This window comes from Nyctereutes procyonoides, unplaced genomic scaffold (assembly GCF_905146905.1).
Source record: "Nyctereutes procyonoides isolate TBG_1078 unplaced genomic scaffold, NYPRO_anot_genome, whole genome shotgun sequence".
NCBI classification, from domain to species: Eukaryota; Metazoa; Chordata; class Mammalia; order Carnivora; family Canidae; genus Nyctereutes; species Nyctereutes procyonoides.
The window spans coordinates 1,776,067-1,792,713 of NW_026575025.1; the positions used below are offsets into that span (position 1 = coordinate 1,776,067).

Genomic DNA, 16,647 nt, shown 5'->3' on the forward strand with positions numbered 1-16,647 from the left:
AGAACCTATGGCTCAGAGATGGTAACTGACTTGCTCAGTGTGATAAGTAATGAATTCTAGAACTGGAAATGGAACCCAGATGTGTTCATCATAATTTAACAGGAGAAAAAGAAAAAAATAGTACACCTCTTTTTCTTGCTCATGTTTCTATCTCTGCTTTCTTTAGTAGTTTTGGGTTCCTTAGGCTGTGCTGCCCTGTGGGCAGGCATGGGAGCCTGCGAGGGAGGACTGTAGTTCACATGGGGAGACGTGGGATAAAAGGTGTTGGCAAAGGGTTTCCAGCCCCGGTAAGGCTGTCTCAGTAAGTGTACCAGACTGATTCCCCGTTGCCTTCTTCTTCCGGGACCTAGTGCTGCCCACCTGTTCTCCTCTTGACTTTCACTGTGACAATGGCAAGTGCATCCGCCGCTCCTGGGTGTGTGATGGCGACAACGACTGTGAGGATGACTCAGATGAGCAGGACTGTCGTGAGTGCTGGTGGCGCCAGGCGGGCTCCATCAGGCTCTGCTGGGAAGGGATTTTCAATCAGAAAATGATGCCCCAGGCCCACGTCAACTCTAGGGTCTTCAGCTCTTTGTCCCTCCTTTCACCTCCCCTCTTGGTTAGATGAACCCAAGAGATGGCCCCCTGCTTCAGATTCCTCCGGGCAGTGTTGGAGTAGCCCGACTTCCCTGTTCCATGGGGCTTTCTGTTGGGCCTGCAGCAGCCTGACTGCTCTGTGCCCACAGCCCCCCGGGAGTGTGAGGAGGATGAGTTCCCCTGCCAGAATGGCTACTGCATCCGGAGCCTGTGGCACTGCGACGGGGACAATGACTGCGGTGACAACAGTGATGAGCAGTGTGGTGAGTGGAGCTCTGGAGGTGGGGGGGGGGCGGAATGGCTACTGGTGCCCTGGCCTCAGGGAGAATGGGCAGCAGCAGCTCTAGCACAGCTGCACTGTGAACTGCCTGGATAGAGAGCAGCTGGAGGAAGGCCGAGGGGCAGGGCAGTGCAGACCTCAGGGAACCACGGGACAGGAGTCCCAGGCCCAGTCTTTCCAGGGCTCCAGTGACCCCCTCCACAGTCTGCACCAGGTCTGTGATGTCTGGCAGGGACTGGGTCAGACCCACAAGGGCAGGGAGGGTGGGCGTTGGGCACGATGAAAGGAGGGTGGCCTGTGGGGCTCCTGCAGGATCGCTGTCCCATTGCGTCCCCCAGACATGCGCAAGTGCTCTGACAAGGAATTCCGCTGCAGTGACGGAAGCTGCATCGCCGAGCACTGGTACTGTGACGGCGACACCGACTGCAAAGATGGCTCTGACGAGGAGAGCTGTCGTGAGTGGCCCCAGAACCCAGGCTGGTGGGCTGGGCTGGGGCAGAGGGCTGCATCCCAGGGGCCAAGGGCCAGGCTGCAGGGTGCATACACAGTGGGCCAGGAGGGTGGGAAACTGCACCTCTGAGGTTGAGCTAGGGTGCAAGCACGTTCCCCAGGTGCAGAGGGCTGTTCCCCAGGTGTGGAGGGGCAGCTCATTTTGGTCCACCAGCACCAGTCCATCAGGGTCGACCTCAATGAAACCTGCTTTCCTTGCCTGAACATCCTACCCGTTGGTGGAGTCAGGGCCTCTTCTCTGTCCAAGCCTGAGTATATGCCCCTCTCTACCCCTGTCTGCCTTCCAGCCTCAGCAGTGCCAGCGCCTCCCTGCAACCTGGAGGAGTTCCAGTGTGCCTACGGCCGCTGCATCCTCGATATCTACCACTGTGATGGTGATGATGACTGCGGAGACTGGTCAGACGAGTCTGACTGCTGTGAGTGGTCTGGCCAGCAGGGTGGAGGAGGAGGGAGGGAGGCCAGGCCCCAAGGAACTCCTAGGGTGGTAAGGCACAGGTGCCAGCTGGGGCAGGAGCTCAGGGGAGGAGTTTCCAGATTCCCTGCTCCCTGTTGGGCAGAGATGGAGGAACCGGATACTGGGGCTGGACTTTTGGGTCTGCCCTGGACACTGTGTCCAGGGACTGGCTCAAGACAGGAGCCTGCCTGTTTCCCCAGCGTCCCACCAGCCCTGCCGCTCGGGGGAGTTCATGTGTGACAGTGGCCTGTGCATCAATGCAGGCTGGCGCTGTGATGGCGACGCGGACTGTGATGACCAATCTGATGAGCGCAATTGCAGTGAGTGGAGACAATGCCAAAGGGCTGGGCCGGAAATAGGGAGGGCTTGTAGAGCCAAAAAAGGCCACCATTGATAAAGACAGATGGGACAGGACTATTGTGGACAGTGGTGTAGGTTGGGCAGGACATAGAGGTGGTACGTCTAAAGGGATTCCAGTCATATAGTGGACCTACATATTCTATAATCATACAGATTTGTGTATTTGTTGTGGCAGTTTTCTCAAGGATGGCAGGAAGGCGTCTTGAGGAAAGGCTGCCTTTTTCTGATTTTCACAATGATGCCATTTGGAACAACTGTGACCAGGAGAGTGGCACAGAGGCTGGCATGAAATGCAGTTTGGGGCAGCAGGGTGGAACCTCGGGCCAAAACAGGGCCAGCCTTTCATTTGGCCTCTTTGCTTTGCCCAGCCACCTCCATGTGTACAGCAGAACAGTTCCGCTGTCGGTCAGGTCGCTGCGTCCGCCTGTCCTGGCGCTGTGATGGGGAGGATGACTGTGCAGACAACAGTGATGAAGAGAACTGTGAGAACACAGGTAGAGCCTCCCGGGGGTACCCCAGGCCCCTGAGCCCGTGGTTGGGTTGGAGGACAGGAATGGAAAGAGGATGTCACTGCTGCCATTACAGCTGGGCTACAGGGATGCTTAGCCAGATCTTGCCCACGGCCTGGATTATTCCTGCCCTTCTCAGTTACCAGTGTCAAATCCAGGTGCATCTGTTAACCTGCACAGCCTTACAGCCTGGAACACAACATCAGCAGCCTCTCACGTTCTGACTCCTACGCAGACAGCCTGCCTGTTGCTCTGGCCTAATGAGCGAGGACTGTTCTCTGTGTGGCTGACAGCCCTCACTGCCCTAGCCATGCAGCTGGGCACAGGACACACAGATGCACTCTCTCATTCTGTCCCACGTCCCTCACTATCCCACTGTGGTGTCCTGGGGAGCAAACGAGCACAGACATTCAGCCAGCCCTGTCTGAGCTGCTTCCTGCCCAGGACCCTGACCCTCCCACCTTGAGTCTCATCTGTCTCCAGCTCACCCTAGAAAATGACAGGCTCCCATCCTTTCGTTGACCCAAGCCCTGCTCTGCTGTGACCTGCCTCTCCCTCCCTCCTTGCTTGCCTCCCACCCTGTCCAGGAAGCCCCCAGTGTGCCTCGGATCAGTTCCTGTGCTGGAACGGGCGTTGCATTGGGCAGAGGAAGCTGTGCAATGGAGTTAACGACTGTGGAGACAACAGTGACGAAAGCCCACAGCAGAACTGCCGTGAGTGTCCCCAGTGGGCGGGCCTGACCCATGGTCTGTGGCTGAACCCCACCCATGTGGTTCAAAGAGAAGCCTCCCTGGGGATTCTCACAGCCTCCAGAGCTGTTCTTCGGGGTCCAGGTGGAATGCCAACTTGGCTGTCTGGGGGAGGATTCTGGGCTCAACTCCCATCTCTGGCTTGGCTGGCACAGGGCCCCGGACGGGTGAGGAGAACTGCAATGTTAACAACGGTGGCTGCGCCCAGAAGTGCCAGATGGTGCGGGGGGCGGTGCAGTGTACCTGCCACACAGGCTATCGTCTCACCGAGGATGGACACATGTGCCAAGGTGAGCTCGGGCCTGCTTTGGAGTTGGGCAGGGGCAGCAGACAGGCAGCTATGTTTCCTCTGGGTCAGACATTGATCTCATGTCATCATCACCATAAGAGGTGGGGATTGTCCCTTCTGTTTCACAGAGGGGGAAACCGAAGCCCAGAGAGGTTAAGTAACTTACTGATGGCCACAGAGCTGGTGAGAGCAGAGTTGGGATTCTAGCCTGGGTCTCCATGACCTTGAAGCTCTTAACCACTTGTTACATAGTTTTCCCACTAGGCCTAGAGAAAAGATGGGTGTGTTGGCCGGGATACAACTAGTCAGCCTGGAAGTTGGGGCGGGGAGGATGGCAGAACCGAGATCTCCTGACCCTACCCGGTCCTCCCAGATGTGAATGAATGTGCGGAAGAGGGGTACTGCAGCCAGGGGTGCACCAACAGCGAAGGGGCCTTCCAGTGCTGGTGTGAAGCAGGCTACGAGCTCCGGCCCGACCGGCGCAGCTGCAAGGCTCTGGGTAAGGGTCGTTCGTGTTCGGCTGGGTGGGCAGAGGGCTGAGAATGGAGAGTACTTGTGGATTTGCTGAGAGGTAGGGAGAGTTTTCATCTCAGTAAAATAGAGCTGTGAGTTGCATTCTGGGCCCCAAGAAAAACTGCTGGGGTGGGGTGGGTGGGAGAGTATACTTTGGAGGCTGCCACTTTTCCAATACTGATGCCAGCAGCTCTGGACATGCCCTAATGGGCAAGGGGCCCCATTTGTCAGCTGAGGAGCTTGGGGTGCATGCTGATGGATGTCAGGGGCAGCTCTGGAGCCCAGTGGGGGCCCCATTTCTGTGCCACATCCCAGGGCCGGAGCCTGTGCTACTATTCGCCAATCGCATCGACATCCGGCAGGTGCTGCCGCACCGCTCTGAGTACACGTTGTTGCTCAACAACCTGGAGAATGCCATTGCCCTGGATTTTCACCACCGGCGCGAGCTTGTCTTCTGGTCAGACGTCACCCTGGACCGGATCCTCCGTGCCAACCTCAATGGCAGCAATGTGGAGGAGGTTGTGTCTACAGGGCTCGAGAGCCCAGGTAGGGAATGAGGCCCTGGTTGGGGGAAGGGTAGGCCCACATCATGTGCAAAGCAACCATGGAAGGAACGGGATAGTGACTTGCCAACCTTGGGCAGCAGAACATCTTTTTCTTCAGTGAAATCTTGGTTGGAATTCTAATAGAGAAAACATTAATTTGATGGGTTCAGGTTTATGACATCTGGTCATTATTAGGCTCAATAATAATGAGATATTTTAATGAACGTGATCATTTGAAATCAGAGATGTATGGACAACAGTTACAATTTGCTGCAAGTTTTAGCATTTGGTTCAGTTCAGAACTTTGTTTTGATTGCTCAGTATTAAGAATATTCTCCTTGGGATCCCTGGGTGGTGCAGCGGTTTGGCACCTGCCTTTGGCCCAGGGCGCGATCCTGGAGACCCGGGATCGAGTCCCACGTCAGGCTCCCGGTGCATGGACCCTGCTTCTCCCTCTGCCTATGTCTCTGCCTCTCTCTCTGTCTCTCTGTGTGTGTGACTATCATAAATACATAAAAAAAAAAAAAGAATATTCTCCTCTACCCAGATAGATACATCCACATATTTACAGATTGAAAAAAAAAACAAGAGCTCATTCTGTAATCTCAGGCCATTCTACAAACCAGTGAAGTGGGTTGGGATTTGGTTTCAAGCACGTTTGACTCACATGCTAATGGAATTTCTGAAGTACCTTTACAAAACTCTAAGCTACAGTTTGCAAACCCGAGCCAGGGTGGCAGGGAACCCTAGTGTGAGTCAGGAAGTCAGGTTTCAGGAAGTGGAATATCGTTGGCTGAGTGAAGCCTTGACGTTGGACAGTTACTCGACTTCTCTGTGTTTCAATGTCTTTATCTTCATGGAGATCCTAGTATCTAGCTCACAGAGTTGTTGTGATGATTAAGTGAGTTAGTATACCTAACATGGTTAGAACGGCACCTGACCCAAATGTTTGTGTAAGATTTTGCTCTTGTTAAATTGGCACAGAGGAGCCCTGGGTGAATCCCTGACACTTTCCTGTTGCATCTTTCTATCAGGGGGCCTGGCTGTGGATTGGGTCCATGACAAACTCTATTGGACCGACTCAGGGACATCAAGAATTGAGGTGGCCAACCTGGATGGGGCCCATCGGAAGGTGCTGCTATGGCAAAACCTTGAGAAGCCCCGGGCTATTGCCTTGCACCCCATGGAGGGGTAAGTGAGTTGGATCTCAAGCTCCCAAACCCCTCTTGCAACCTCTAAGGACAGTTCCCAGGCCAGACCTTCTTGGGGGGCCTCTTCACAGTGTGGCATTAATAGTATGGGCTTTGCACTCAGACACACCTGGATTTAAGTCCTGGCTCTGCAGTAATTGGCTGTGTGGCCTTGGGTCAGTCTGTATCTGCCTCTGTTCACTCACATATAATTGGTGATAAAAAATAAATACCTACCTCATAGCCATGTGAAGATGAGACTCATTTTTGAAAATGGAGGTATAATTGACATATAATCTTATTTAGTTACAGATGTACAACATGATTCAATATTTATGTATATTGCAAAATGATTACAATAAGTCTTGTTAACATCCATCAGCATACAATTATTACAATAATTTTTCTTGTGATGAGAACTTTTAAAATCTACTCTCATAGCAACTTTCAAATAATGCAATACAGTGTGATTAACTGTTGTCACCATGCCATACATTACATCTCTATGACTCATATATCTAGAAGTTTGTACCTTTTGACCTCCTTCACACATTTCACCCACCCAAAATGAGATGCATTTTATTTTATTTTATTATTTTTTTTAAAGATTTATTTATTTATTCATTCAGAGAGAGCGAAGACAGGGGCAGAGACACAGGCAGAGGGAGAAGCAGGCTCCATGCAGGAAGCCCGATGTGGGACTCGATCCTGGGTTTCCAGGATCACACCCTGGACTGCAGGCGGCACTAAACCACTGTGCCACCGGGGCTGCCCAATGAGATGCATTTTAAATGGCATAATAAAAGGTGCCTGGGTGGCTCAGTCAGTTAAGCATCTGCCTTTGGCTCAGGTCATAATTCCAGGGTCTTGGGATTGAGCCCCATATCTGGCTCCTTGCTCGGCAGGAAGTCTGCTTCTCCCTTTCCCTCTGCCTCCGGCTTATATCTCTCTCTCTTTCACTATCTCTTTATCTCAGACAAACAAACAAACAAATAATCCATTTTAAATAAATAAATAAATGGCATAATACACATTAAATCAGTGCAGATGCTTAGTATTTTTATTATTTGTAGGGTTGAACTAATGAATAAAAATTAATAATAATTTTTACTATTAGAAAACAAAGTCTGCCACAAGGGTTGGGATTTTTGTCTATTTCATTCACTGCTATACTCCTAATCCCTAAGAGAGAGCCCTGCAGGTACTCTTTAAAAAAAAAAAATTGTTCAAAAAATAAATGCCCTGCTAGAGATGTTTAAATTCAAACATTTAGAAGATACTCTGTGGACTACACAGAATGTGTCTTCTATAAGTTGGAGTCCCCTGGGTTAAATGAATGAAAGACCCCAGTCTGATTATTATCCCTGTTATTATCTGGCTTCTGCTGCCTGTCTCTAAATTTCCTCTTGTCCCTTTCTAGTACCATTTACTGGACAGACTGGGGCAATACCCCCCGCATTGAGGCCTCCAGCATGGATGGCTCTGGACGCCGTATCATCGCTGACACTCATCTCTTCTGGCCCAATGGCCTCACCATTGACTATGCTGGGCATCGTATGTACTGGGTAGATGCTAAGCACCATGTCATCGAGAGGGCCAATCTGGATGGAAGTCACCGCAAGGCTGTCATTAGCCAGGGTGAGGCCCTTTCTCTACTCTTCTTCATCTCTCATCCTTCTTTCCCAATCCCAGCCCCTAGGAGCCTTGGCAGAGGGTGAGATTTGTGCAGTTGCCCAGCCTGGGCCCAGAGCCCATGGCAGACTGTGTCTGGACTTAAGTCCTTCTGGACTTTCCCTAGGCCTCCCCCATCCCTTTGCCATCACTGTGTTTGAAGACAGCCTATACTGGACAGACTGGCACACCAAGAGCATCAATAGTGCTAACAAATTTACCGGCAAGAACCAGGAGATCATTCGCAACAAACTCCATTTCCCTATGGACATCCACACCTTGCACCCCCAGCGCCAGCCTGCAGGTGAGAAACTACCCACCTGGTAAACTTTTGGTGCCTCTGAGAACCTTCCCTGCACCTGTCACAGCTGCCATTGTTTCTGGCAGGGAAATTTGTGGTTGGCACTGTTAACGGTCCAATTTCTCCCTCTGCTGGACATTTAGGGTACAACATCGAGACTCAGGAAAACGTGCTTCACTGTCCCCATCTCATTCATCTCTTCTGTCAGGTGTTCACTGTGTTTGCAGCTGGGGCAGATATAAAAAAACAATCGGACATAGCTCCTCAGTTCCAGAGAGCTCGCACCCTAGCTAATCCCCTACTCACTTGCCTTGGGATGGACTCTGCCAACATTTGGTCTTTCCTGACCCTTTTGCCCTGGGCTCTTTGAACAGGGAAGAACCGCTGTGGGAACAACAATGGAGGCTGTACCCACCTGTGTCTGCCCAGTGGCCAGAACTATACCTGTGCCTGCCCCACTGGCTTCCGCAAGATCAGCAGCCACGCCTGTGCTCAGAGTAAGTGGGTCTGGGGCACCTGCCTCAATGGACGTGCCTTGTGATGGTGGGTGGAAGGAACAAGAGATAGGAATTCAAGGGATTGTCTGTCATGGGGAAAGAGCCAGACTCCTCAGATAGCCCCTCAAGAGGAAGAACTTAAGAGGCTGGTGGCTCCTACATCAAAGCTGAGGCCTGAGGGCTCAGGGGTACCACCCAGTCGAGTGTGAATACCTACAACCAGGCTGGTGTACCATTTCGCCAGGCAGGATCTATAGGCAGCTAGAGGGTGCCAGGCCCTTCTAGAAAGCAGGGGTTTCTATCTCTTTACCTTTAGCCTCACCTTTTTAAAGACTTCCTTTCACCTCTTAAATCAGAGAGCCAAGATTAGGACCTCTGGTGATGCTCTGTATTTATGGTGACCCTGGATGAATATGTGTCTAGTGAGTGGGAGATAATGGGGTTCCCTGGTCGCTCCTGAACTGCTATTTTGGCTTCCTTTGAGCTCCTGCAGGGTCATTGCCTTGAGAGAATGGCCCTGTCTAGCTCAGAGTCACAGGTGACTTTTTCTAAGAATAGTCCAGAGAGGAGTGATCCAGGAGTATGACATGACCAGCAAGGGGCTAGGGTAATTCCTCACACATCAGCAGCTGGTCTTATTTATTGCTGTATCTCCACTGCCCCTCTTATCCCTGTTAAAACCAAACTTCTCTTGGGATCTGGGTCCCTTCCAAAGAGAGTGAGTTTAGGAAAGCTATTCAGATGAACAAGGGCTATTCATTCAACACATGTTGATTGAGAGCCTACCTTCCTTGCATTCTCATAAGTACCCAGCCTTGTCCATCTTGTCTCAGTGAGGTACAAGATGTTTCCCCAGGAGCTCCCCCTTAAGAATTTCCCAGATCTTAAAAGAAGACACTTGGTGAAGTGAGGCAGGAAGTGCTTTTCCAGGCAGAAATACATACTGGGAAATAGACCAGAATGGGCCAAGAGACAGCGAAGAGCCAGCAGGGAGAAGTGTGTAGGTGGGTGGCCAGAACTCCTTCTCTGGAGCTCCCAGACCTGAGTTCAAGTCCCAGGTCTGGTGTTCTCTCTGTAGCTAGGGCAAGTTATCCCATCTCTGGTAGCCTTGGGTGGCTAATCTAGATAATGAGAATAAGAATAATGTGACTCACAAAGAGTTGCTATGAGAGGAAAGGAGACAAGGTGAGAAGAGCCCAGAGCTCAGTGCTGGGCAAGGAGTAAGTGTTCAATATACCATCACTGTTGGCTAAAGCTATAAATGGAAGAGCAAGAGAAGGGGATATAGGTGACTGAATGGAGCACCAGCAGCCCTGAAGCAGATGCAGAAGTGAGCAGGCTCGGGTGGGGGTTGATGGCCATCCAGCCAGCACACCCAAAGAGGCTAAGCAAAGAGGAGAGAAAAGGAGATGAAGCTGACAGTTGCTTATACAGGATGTGCTTCTGGGCCCTGGGGAGAGTCTATTGATCCTAAAGTTTGTGTCTGTCAGCATGGGGGCCACCCATTGCTCACAGGGGGCCTGAGGTGTGAAGAGTAGGGGGACATAGGGCACCTGATCCCAGGAAGTGTGATTGAACCAGATGTCACACAGGTGAGCGTCTGTGTCTGTCACTGTGATTGGATTTAGAGCATTAAAAGAAGACCCCTTTCGGCCTTTGATCAGGTCTTGACAAGTTCCTGCTTTTTGCCCGAAGGATGGACATCCGTCGAATCAGCTTCGACACAGAGGACCTGTCCGATGATGTCATCCCACTGGCTGACGTGCGCAGTGCTGTGGCCCTTGACTGGGACTCCCGGGATGACCACGTGTACTGGACAGATGTCAGCAGTGACACCATCAGCAGGGCCAAGTGGGATGGAACAGGACAGGAGGTAGGGGCCATCGAGGGAGGGCAGAGAGTAAGGGGAGGAATCCACCGTCTCCTGGGTAAAGGCTTCCCATACCTTTGGCAACCTTGAAAATTGGTACAGTTGCACCCCAGAGCTGAGGCACAGGTCCAGTTGGTTACAACAGCTTTGCTTTCTGTCTAGGTGGTAGTAGATACCAGTTTGGAGAGTCCAGCAGGCCTAGCCATTGATTGGGTCACCAACAAGTTATACTGGACAGATGCAGGTATGTACAAGGCTGATATGGCCGGCTCTGTGGGATTCCTCTTCTTAAAATTCTAGCCTCAGGGAGAAGGGGCCCAATGCCTCTCTAGACTACTTGTCTTGGCTGAAAGTTCTTGGTAGGTCAGAAGTGGTGGGGCTGCTGCAGAGCTGGAGCTATATGCTCATATCTGAGGGTTTGGCATTCGCCAATCAAATGGCAGCTATTGCTGCCGTGTAGCTGGTGCTCAAGAATGTTTTGAGGTATTTCAGAGAAGGAAACTATGCCTTGTCTTTCCATCACTGTCTTAATAAAACAGGCATTTTCTAGGAGCCAGGTGAGTATGGGAGGCAAGAAGAATGCCTTACACCAGAGCTACTCAAAGTGTGGTCCTTGGACTTGCAGCATCATCTTTTCCAAATTCAGTTAACCCATACTTGTTATGCATCTGTCGTAAAATATTTCTTAATCATCTACTGCATGTCAAGCTCTGTACTGGGAGTGGAAGGTAGTAGTGTGAATGACCAAGTATAGAGTTAATATCTTTGCCCCTTACTTCTTGGTAGGTACAGACCGGATTGAAGTAGCTAACACAGATGGCAGCATGAGGACAGTTCTCATCTGGGAGAACCTTGATCGTCCCCGGGATATCGTAGTGGAACCCATGGGCGGGTGAGCACCTGTTCCTTTTGGACCAGCTCTACCCATCCCACAGATTTGAGCTTTAAAGGGAAGTCTAGGGTAACCCCGGTGGCACAGCAGTTTAGCACTGCCTGCGGCCCGGAGTGTGATCCTGGAGACACGGGATCGAGTCCCGCATTGGGCTCCCTGTGTGGAGCTGCTTCTCTCTCTGCCTGTGTCTCTGCCCCTCTCTCTCTTTCTCTATGAATAAATAAATAAAAATCCTAAAAAAAAAATAAAAATAAAAATAAATAAAGGGAAGTCTAGAGGTTAGCGAGAATGGCCAGATCTTATGGGCAACACCAAGGCAGCAAAGGCAGCTACAGAAACCACAGAAGGCAGTGACAAACTCTGTTTCCCTTTTAAGTTTTTCATCTTTTTTTTTTTTTTGCCTGCTTACAAAGGAACTCGTAAATAAACCAACCAACAAACAAATAAGTAAATAAATCTGTAGAAATGAAGATTCCTTATAGTCTCCAGCAATAACTATTGCTAACAGTTAACAGTTTAGAATATTTTTCTAGGTTTTCTTTTACATGCATATGTATATTTGTTGTTGTTGGTGGTGGTTTTGGTTCTACAGCAACGGCATACTGTTTTATAACTTGTTTTTCTTTTTTTTCTTCACTTAACTATGTATCTTGGATATCTTTCCATTTGATAATACAGAACTATCTTGTTCTTCATGGTTACATAGAATTCCATTAAATTTGTATACTATAATTATTTATCCCATCCAGTCAAGGAAACATTTCTTGTACTCCATTCTTAACTTCCTCTTTTTCTTTATCCCTAAATAGGCCTCATTTACTAAACACTCCTTGAGCCATTGAGCTCTGCCTTTATTAAAACCCTGAGGAACCTTTGGATAGTGATAGAATATACAAGAGTTTTGGAGACAGCTTTGAGCCCACGATGAGGCTGGGAGCTGAGGCAGGAGGCTGGGGCACCTAGTGATACTTTAGGCACCCTGAGTCCCAAAGGAGTGTTAATCAGAAGGGTTCTAAGACCTTCCTTTCCTGTGCCCAGGTACATGTATTGGACTGACTGGGGTGCAAGCCCCAAAATTGAACGAGCTGGCATGGATGCCTCAAGTCGCCAGGTCATCATCTCTTCCAATCTGACCTGGCCTAATGGATTAGCCATTGACTATGGGTCTCAGAGGCTTTACTGGGCAGATGCTGGCATGAAGACGATTGAATTTGCCGGTCTGGATGGCAGCAAGAGGAAGGTAAGGGTGGTGTGAAGACATCTTACCACAACCCTGACAGCCTCCAGGGCAGCACTCCCTGGCTGGCAGCTAGGAGGACTCAGGTGTGATGGGACGAGTGTGAGGTGTGTGCTGTTCCTTTGAGACTGTGGCTACCCTCCAGAGCCAAGGAGGGTGGGTGGGGGATTGTTGCCTGATGACGAAAGGAAACTTGGGACTTTTGTAGATTGTGATGCACAGATCTTCCTACTAACCATCACAACTAACACTGTTTAAGCACCAGTTGTCTGCTGGACACGTGATCACTCTTTGTTTTTGTTATTGTTTATTGGTATAATTTCAAACTTAAACTAAAGTTGTAAGAACTGTCAAATTGTTGTATCATTCTCTATCTACACATACATGTGCGTTATTATAATTTTTCTGAACCATCGGAGATTAAATTGAAGACATCCTGTCCTTGACCCCAAAATATTTCAATTTCCTAAGAACAAGGACATTGTCCTAAGTAACCACAGTGTAGGAATCAAAATCAGGAAATTTAACATTGATACAATATTGCTGTCTAATTCATGATCCATATTCAATCTCACTACCAACTGTCCCAATAATGTCCTTTATAGTCTTTTTCTTTTCCTTTTTTCTTTCTTAGGCCAGGATCCAATCCCAGATCACAGTTGTGTTTAGTAGTCATGTCTCTTTAACCTCTAATCTGGAACACTTCCTAATAATTATTTAACCTATGCAGTCAAGGAAATAAATCCTTTCTATGTCTTTCTTGACCTTTGTATTTTCAAAAAGTAAATGCCAATTATTTTGTAGAATGTCCCTAAATCTATCCACTGTTTCCTTATGATTGGATTCAGATTGTTTTTGAGGCAAAGGTGCTACATTAAATAAAGTCATGTCCTGCCAGCACGTCTCATCAGCAGGCACAGATGTCAGCTTGTTCCCTCTACTGTGATATTAACTTGGTGTGAGTAAGGTGATTGGTTAAGGTGGTGTCCAGTGTGAAGTTGCTGTTTTTCCTTTTGTAATTAAAAAGTAACTGGTGCAGAGGTACTTTGAGATTATGTAACTCATACATGATCTTTTACTGTCATCACACAACCCTTGGAGCCAGGTTGTATCATATTATAGATGTCATGGTCACATCACAGGTTGGCAAACTGAAGTTCAGAGAGATTTTATAACTAGTTCTTGCTCAGGGTTGCACAGCAGGTGGTAGTGGGAGAACTGTATCCTGACTCCACATGTGGGTGTGGCTCCATTTTGACCACTGTTCTGTACTCTTGGACCTTGCTGGGGGATGACACAAGTGCTGGGGCCCTGGCAGGTGCTGATCGGAAGCCAGCTCCCCCACCCTTTTGGGCTGACCCTGTATGGAGAGCGCATCTATTGGACTGACTGGCAGACCAAGAGTATACAGAGCGCTGACCGACTGACGGGGCTAGACCGGGAGACCCTGCAGGAGAACTTGGAGAACCTTATGGACATCCACGTCTTCCACCGCCGGCGGCCCCCAGGTGAGCAGCCCTGGACCCGAAGTGGCTTCTCATTGGCCTTCCTTTGCTGTAGACCTCCCCATTGACCACCCCTTCCCCATCACTTCCCAGTGTCCACACCATGTGCCAGGGAGAATGGAGGCTGCAGCCATTTGTGTCTCCGGTCCCCAAATCCGAGTGGCTTCAGCTGTACCTGCCCCACGGGTATCAACCTGATGCCTGATGGCAAAACCTGCTCACCAGGTAAGTTTGAGCATCACAGACTAGGATAGAGCCTCTCCAGGAGGGGCAGTGGCTCTCTTTCTTCCCTGTGGGTGGACTCTACTGTGGGCTGAGAAACCATGGGTCCTGGTACTCTGAGAGGCTTAGGGAGACCAAGAAGTTTTAGAAAAAAAGAGAAGTCTAGGAAGAGGCCCAAGAGACCAGGTAGACAGGATCATAGACAGAGTCTAACTGGTTCTTATGGTGTCTCTATGCATGTCAGAAAAAGATGCTCATTTCTCAGATGCTTTACTTTCATTGTTGGAAAACTGTCATAATATACCGATTCAGTTAGGACAAGTCACTTTAATTCCATCTGTCCGAAGCTGGTATAATAAATATTAAGACATATGATCTCTCCAGCGTTAAGATACCTTCCTTGGGTGTAGCACTTTGTGAGTGCACAAGGTATGTGACAACCTCAACTGGAGGGTCCCAGAAGCAGAGCCTGGCTGCCCAGATGTTAGGAGTTGATATTTCTCCCTAGGGGATGCTACATGGCAGGACACATTTTTTTTTGAAGATTTTATTTATTTATTCATGAGAGACACAGGTAGAGAGAGAGGCAGAGACAGAGGCAGAGGGAGAAGCCAGCTCCATGCAGGGAGCCCGACGTGGGACTCGATCCCGGTTCTCCAGGATCACGCTCTGGGCTGCAGGTGGCGCTAAACTGCCGCACCATGCGGGCTGCCTGACAGGACACATTTGAACCCTAACTTCCTTGGGAATTTGAATGAGAAAGGATCTGTTAATTGGAACTTCCTGGTTGCAGGAAAAACTTAACATGAAGGTTTTTAAACCTCACCGTAAAACTTTCATGAGTCACTTCTAAGATATTAACAGAGCTCTCATTTATGACTGTGTGTTAGGCCCAGTGCTAAGTACTTTCCATACATGATCTCTTCTAATCCTCTTCTAATCCCTGCTATGATCCCCATTTTACAGATGTTGAAACTGAGGCTCGAACAATTTAAAGAACTTGCTCAGGATCACACTACTAGAAATTAACAAAGATGGGGCATGAACTCCAGTTTGCCTTACTCTAGACCCTCTTACTGACTACACTAGGGTGACTGTCCTCTTTCCTTTCTTCCCCACCTGGGCAGGCATGAATAGTTTCCTCATCTTCGCCAGGAGAATAGACATTCGCATGGTCTCCTTGGACATCCCTTATTTTGCCGATGTGGTGGTACCTATCAACATTACCATGAAGAACACTATTGCCATTGGAGTAGATCCTCAAGAAGGTCCGTGCGGCCCTCCTTTCCTGCCCTCCTCCCTCCCCACCCCCCAGCCCTCTTCTGTGCCTAACCTACTGTAACTGCTCTTCTTCCTCTCCCACCACCTTTGCTTCCTGCTGAGGCCCTAAGGCTCCCTGTTCCCTCTGGCACAGCCCTGCCCTCATCCCTGTAGCGCTTTCTCTATCGTAACGAGGGCATGGTTTAGGGCCTTCCTTGTCCTCTCTGCCAAGAACTTTCCTGTTAACGCTGTTTCTAGACTTCTCTTGACTTCCTCTGCTCAGAGGTATAGGGCTCTCTGACACGCCGGGTGGCTCAGGGCGTGAGTCAGCTCTGCGTATCCCTTTGGGAGAGACGAGGGTCCAGGCTGAGCCAAGCCTTCCCTTTCCAGGAAAGGTGTACTGGTCAGACAGTACACTGCACAGCATCAGCCGTGCCAATCTGGATGGCTCACAGCACGAGGACATCATCACCACAGGTGGGCCTTGCTCCCAGCCCGGGGACCACGTGTCTGGCTACAGAACTCGGGAAGTAGCCCATCTGTTTTAAGGCAGGAGCCAGTGTGCGCTCTTGACTTCCTGCAGGGCTGCAAACCACAGATGGGCTCGCAGTGGATGCCATCGGCCGGAAAGTGTACTGGACAGACACGGGAACCAACCGGATTGAAGTGGGCAACTTGGATGGGTCCATGAGGAAGGTGTTGGTGTGGGAGAACCTTGACAGCCCACGGGCCATCGTGCTGTACCATGAGATGGGGTGAGAGCCAGCTCTGTGGCTCTGGCGGGCGTGGGCGTAGATGGAATGAAGAAAGCATGCCTCATAGGAACATGGAGCCTGGCCACCGTCGGGCCCTTCTGCTCCTTGTGACTTCTTTCAGGGCAGAGGGCTAATGTAGAGGTAAAGAGCATGAGCCCTGGAGTCAGAAATCCAGGATTCAACTTCCTTTATTATTTATTAGCTGCATTTGTCCCTTTGGGTCCCATTTTTAACCTCTGATCCACAACTTCCTCACAGTAAGTGGAAGTGATAGTGAAAATGTATACCTCATGCTCTTGGGAGGATTGAGAGAATATGTGGAAAATTCTTTTTAAAAAAAAATTGGGGGGGGGGGCAGCCCAGGTGACTCGGCGGTTTAGCACCTGCCTTTGGCCCGGGGTATGGTCCTGGAGTCCCGGGATTGAGTCCCGCATCAGGCTCCCTGCATGGAGTCTGCTT

At 49.8% G+C, this 16,647-nt stretch overlaps 1 protein-coding gene across 2 annotated transcripts in view; it reads left to right on the top strand.

Moving 5' to 3' along the window:
- LRP4 (LDL receptor related protein 4) overlaps positions 1–16,647 on the top strand; it is a 56,003-nt gene that overhangs the window by 14,846 nt on the left and 24,510 nt on the right. For both annotated transcript variants that reach the window (XM_055311285.1, XM_055311275.1), the window contains exons 3-25: positions 351–467; positions 729–842; positions 1,198–1,314; positions 1,657–1,785; positions 2,024–2,143; positions 2,552–2,677; positions 3,280–3,405; positions 3,597–3,731; positions 4,104–4,229; positions 4,559–4,789; positions 5,823–5,979; positions 7,399–7,616; positions 7,777–7,953; positions 8,325–8,447; positions 10,112–10,320; positions 10,480–10,561; positions 11,104–11,209; positions 12,248–12,449; positions 13,765–13,954; positions 14,045–14,176; positions 15,301–15,441; positions 15,824–15,910; positions 16,017–16,188. In XM_055311285.1, coding sequence (XP_055167260.1) covers positions 351–467; positions 729–842; positions 1,198–1,314; positions 1,657–1,785; positions 2,024–2,143; positions 2,552–2,677; positions 3,280–3,405; positions 3,597–3,731; positions 4,104–4,229; positions 4,559–4,789; positions 5,823–5,979; positions 7,399–7,616; positions 7,777–7,953; positions 8,325–8,447; positions 10,112–10,320; positions 10,480–10,561; positions 11,104–11,209; positions 12,248–12,449; positions 13,765–13,954; positions 14,045–14,176; positions 15,301–15,441; positions 15,824–15,910; positions 16,017–16,188 — 3,337 coding nt within the window. The remainder of the gene's footprint in view (positions 1–350; positions 468–728; positions 843–1,197; positions 1,315–1,656; positions 1,786–2,023; positions 2,144–2,551; positions 2,678–3,279; positions 3,406–3,596; positions 3,732–4,103; positions 4,230–4,558; positions 4,790–5,822; positions 5,980–7,398; positions 7,617–7,776; positions 7,954–8,324; positions 8,448–10,111; positions 10,321–10,479; positions 10,562–11,103; positions 11,210–12,247; positions 12,450–13,764; positions 13,955–14,044; positions 14,177–15,300; positions 15,442–15,823; positions 15,911–16,016; positions 16,189–16,647) is intronic.